The 5035-nt window shown below is 45.6% G+C and overlaps 1 protein-coding gene across 1 annotated transcript; it reads right to left on the reverse strand.

The window, feature by feature from the left end:
* Positions 1–1867: 1867 nt before the first annotated feature.
* HNRNPA0 (heterogeneous nuclear ribonucleoprotein A0) lies at positions 1868–4681 on the reverse strand. The gene has a single exon (XM_065409036.1). It carries the CDS (start codon positions 4457–4459, stop codon positions 3536–3538), a length of 924 nt encoding a protein of 307 aa, XP_065265108.1. The 5' UTR covers positions 4460–4681; the 3' UTR covers positions 1868–3535.
* Between the last annotated feature and the right edge of the window lie 354 nt (positions 4682–5035).

Below are 5035 nucleotides of genomic sequence, written 5' to 3' on the forward strand. Positions count from 1 at the left end.
ACCCAACAATGTTGTCTCTATTTGTATCCAACAAAAATGCTTAAACCACAGAATTTTAAAAGTTTTTAATGTCATTTAACACTTAATCTAATATGAAACTATATTAAACTACAGTAAACTAAGGCCATTTTACTTCTGATTGAGGGTATCGTTTAATACACTTTAACATCACACCTTTTGTTAATTCATCTTACCTTTGCTTTAACTTCCATGGGCAGACATGCCCACATAAGAGAAACAAAGACTAACTAGAGAGAAAGTGCCATCAAATGCACCAAATAAACAAAGTAAAAATATTTCTCCCCCAATTAATCCTTAGGAGTTACTTGTATCAACAGTAGGTGAAATATTTTCTCACAGATGTGAGAGATTTAAGCTGGGGTCCTTTTAATACACCACGTTTTGACCAGTTTTTATATCCAATAGGATACACTCTTGGAAAAAATCCTGTTCACCTGAGTCTCCAAGACAGGTTCCTTCACAGAGCGTTCCTGTTCTTTAGAGAAGCAGTCACAATAGAGCAACTATCAGCTATTTGAGACGGTCTCCACAGAACAATTCTTACCGGAAATTGTGAAACATTAATATGAAGTTGTAAGTATTGATAATCCTTCAGGACATAAGCAGTAAACAACAACTCAAGCATCTCCCTCATAATATAGGTGCTATTTCTGGGGTTCATCTTTCCTAGAATGATGTAGTGGTAAATGCCAGAGGAAGGATATTATTGTATAACCAAATAGTAATTTCCAATATAGCATTTGTTTTTGGCATGAACAAGTTGCCACACAAGATATGTAGGCATATTGTAAAGTTACAGAACTGTATGTGGCACTTGCCTAGCTGAATCAAAGGACCAGTCTAGACTACAAAAAGTTTTAATTGTGTCTTCCAAAACAACCTTCAGCCTTGCTATTGTTAAAACAAAGCAACTTGGCAAGGGGCAGGATTGAACCTGATTTAACTGTCTCCCCAAACCGAACTGGAATTCAACACTCAGTTGTTTGAACTGCACTGGGGACAACTGTGCTTATGTGGGTGGCCCATCCCCCCAACCTCAGCATGTTTCCAGAGTGTAGAGGAGGTAAAAAGCCTTCAAGTTTGAAGATCTCAGATAAAACCAAACAACCAAAGGTCTTTGTTGACAAGGACAGTTGGTAAAGCTAATTAAATGCAATATGGTATTTTGCATAAGCTTGTTAAACATAACTTACACTTGACTTCTGCACTTTGCCTAAACTACTTAGCTGGTTCAGGAGAGAGATGAATTTTTGGACGCAAATATGCATTATAATTGCAAGCCAGATTACTTAACACCCAATAATAAAGCAAAAAGGCCTAAAAGTTTCACAGTTTAAGAGCTCTAAGTTATAGTTACTGATCACAAGGCCTAGAAAGGCCTCCATTTTGAGAGGTCAATTCCACTCCAGACCCTTAGGGCTTTGTCTACAAGAGAAAGTTGTACCAGTTTGGTTTAAAAAAATAAAAATAATCACAACTAGATTAGTTAACTGAAGGACACTCATTTAATTAGAAATCAGGATTATAATTCAACTATGCTAAATCAAAACAAGCCCAATTCAACTGAAATCAGTGCCCACTAAGTCTTTTAAACAGATTTGAAAATTACACTTTATACTGGTGCAGCTCTCATGGGTTTTTACAGCAGGATACCACTTCCACTTAAGACAATGGTAGTTTTGCCACTGACTTCAATGGAAGCAGGATCAAACCAATAGAATGCAGTGATAGAAAGCAATATGGTTAAATGTTAAACATTAAGTTCTTAGAAACCTGGAATCAAAGTGATTTTACTTTTTTTTTTTAAATCCATGCCCCATGTCATACATACTCTCACTCAAGCATGTAAGGAATTCAATTCTTTATTTGTGATATCCATAAACCCATAAACGATGCTATTCTATATTTCTATCCAGGAAGGCAGTTTTCCCCTATAACATTATGCCTTTTTTTTTTTTTTCAAATAAACAACAAACTTTAATTCTATTGCGTGAAAGGGCTACAAATATACATTTGTTAATCAAGCAGACTACACAGATATTTTGCTTTACAACTGGCACCTATGTTACTGGTACACTTAGCTGGCTCATTTATCATAGCACTTTGCCCAAACAATTTAGATTATCACTTCTTTTGAAGGATGGGCAGTTATAAGAGTTTTAGAAATGTACTGAAGCAGATACTTCAAATCCATTTTGTTTCAGTCAATATGCAGGGAGCCCATCTTTAGTCACATGCAGATTTGATTTTTATTTCAGTTTACACCGAACGTTTAATGGCATAAGACAGCTTTCAAAAATCTAGTAGAGTTAGCAAACAATTTGCCTCTGTTTGCAATGAAGCCTAGAGCAGTGGTTCTGCCATTCTGCCAGTAGATGGTGCTGCAAAGGATTCTCTGGGAACTTTAACGAAGGACAATAGTTCAGACCAAGTGAAAAGTCTGTTTTACCCTGGTACTATGAAAACAAGTAGGCATTTAATTGAAGAGATAAATGTTGACCCTTTCCTGTAACGAATCATTTACAGACAAGCCAATAAGAGGATCTGAAACTAAGCAATTGGAAATTTTGAACATTTTATATGAATGAAGCACATGCTTAACACAAACTATTTCTTTAGAACTACACAGTACATACTTGATGGAAAAGTCCTATAGAAAAAATTGACCAACCATGTCAGCACGTCAATCAAACTGCCTAGTACAAGATGGTGGATGCACACAAACTGCAAAAGTGAGAATGAATATTTAAAAAACAGACCACATCCACCAATTAGTACTTCAAAAAGTTTCCATAAAGTGTTTGAAAACCAATAAATCCACTAATGGGACATCAAAAAGTAAATTAGGACCTTTACTGGCAATAAAGTCTCTAAATACATAGAGAAATAAAAGCAGAGGAACAATACTTGTTTCAAACCCAGAAAAGCCTTAAACCGTACGGAATGGATCCTAGGAAAAAAGTTAGACATGTAAAGGTCAATGAACACAATGATTTATTTAAAAAATAAAAAACGTAAAAACGATTTTTTCCTCCTTTACAGAAATGTTAATTTCAGTCATGGATCCGAGCAGATTTTGTAGGGAAAAAAATGTAGTAGCCAGGTATCGAGTCCTTACAACAAAGTAAATTCCCCCCCGCCCCATCTCCCTCCCCAGTTTTTACTTCAGAATCAGCAAGACATTGCCCACCCCACACCCCAAAAAACAAATTAAAACAAGACATTTTCATTGCTAGTATAAAAACGACCAAGGTCCAAGTAATAATAAAAAAATAGAGTCCATCAATGACTGTAACACAAAGTATGTGTGTGTGGGGCCCAGTCCATCTTCAGAGAGAAAGAAGTGGCACAGGCAGAGGCGACCCCCAGAGGGCATTTAGGAGCTGCTCCCACAGCAGGGGAGGCATTTACTAGGAACTGCCCTTAGGCGAGTGAGGGGAGAAACCATTAGAAGCTGCCCCGTAACAAAGGGAGGGCTCTCCATGCCACCCCCAATGGGTATGGGCGCCGCCGGTTAGAAGGAGCTGCCGCCATACCCTCCCCCACCATAGCCTCCTCTGTACGGTCCACTGTTACTGCGCCCTCCCCAGCTGCCGCCCCCTCCTCCGCCTCCTCCGCCGCTCTTCATGGGGCCGTAGGAGGACTGATGTTGGCTGTAGCTGCCGAACCCGCCGTACCCGTTGCCGTAATCTCCGCCTCCACCACCTCCTCCGTAGGAGCCGCTGCTGTAGGATCCGTAGCCGCCGCCTCCGCCGTAGCCTCCGTAACTATTATAGCCGCCGCCTCCTTTGGAGAGACCGTTGTGGTCCCGGTTGCCGGATCCGCCGCCGCCCCGTCCTCGTCCTCCTCCCCTGCCGCCCCGGGAAGGCCTAGAGGAGCCACCGCCTCCCCCGCCCGACTGGATGTCCTCCTTTGGCACGGCCTTCTTGACCTCCACGCGGTGGCCCTGGATCGGATGGAACTTGACTACAGCGGCCTTGTCGGCGGCGTCGTGGTTCTGGAAATAGACGAAGCCGAAGCCGCGCTTCTTGCCGCTCTGTTTGTCGGCGATGATCTCGGCCTTCTCCACCGGGCCGAACTGGCTAAAGTGCTGGACCAGGTCCCCCTCGCCCACGTCCCCCTTTAGACCGCCCACGAAGAGCTTCTTCACCTTCGCGTGGGCCCCCGGCCGGGCCGAGTCCTCCCGGGACACGGCCCGCTTCAGCTCGACCGCGTTGCCGTCCACGGCGTGGGGGGAGGCGGCCATGGCGGCGTCGGCCTCCTCCACAGCCGAGTAGGTGACGAATCCGAAGCATCGGGAGCGCTTGGTCTGCGGGTTGAGCACGACCACGCAGTCGGTGAGGGTGCCGTAGGCCTCGAAGTGCTCCCGGAGCCCGGCCTCTGTGGTCTGCACGTTCAGGCCGCCGATGAACAGCTTGCAAAGCTGCGAATTCTCCATGCTGCCGCCTCCGCCGGGGCTGCGCCTAGGCCTGGCGCCGAGACTCCGCCTCCTGCTGGGGGGAAGCTCAGGCCTCTCCACGTTCAACGAGCACCGCAACTTCAAGACAGCAGCAGCTGCCGCGGCTCCTCCTTGGCGTGGCGTAGCCTCGCCAGCGACCTGGCCGTCGCCGGTACCACAGAAAAGGGGTCTGGGGGTGGGGGAGCACACCGACACGCACAAAATGGCGGCTGCTACTCCTCAGGCGTTCGGCCGGCAACTGGTGCTGCTCACACAAAGGGGACGCTGGGAGCCCCGCCCGCCGTGCCGCCGCAGCACACGCCCTCGGCGCCAACTGGGCCAATAGAAAGGCGCAACCGCCTACGTGAACGAGTCATTCTTTAGGGGGCGGGGCTTCGTTCGTGATTGACGGCAGCTAGGACTAATCGGATTATGCGACCTCCACCGCGCGTACGCAAGAGGCAAAGAGAGGGCGGGAGTGTGTTAGTAACTGACGTCCTGGGGAACCAATAGAGTTCCTCTAAATCCGCGGGCGGAGAGGCGGGGCCTAATCAAGAGTCGACTAATAAGATTCTG

The sequence above is a fragment of the Emys orbicularis genome, chromosome 8, assembly GCF_028017835.1.
Source record: "Emys orbicularis isolate rEmyOrb1 chromosome 8, rEmyOrb1.hap1, whole genome shotgun sequence".
Classification (NCBI taxonomy): domain Eukaryota; kingdom Metazoa; phylum Chordata; order Testudines; family Emydidae; genus Emys; species Emys orbicularis.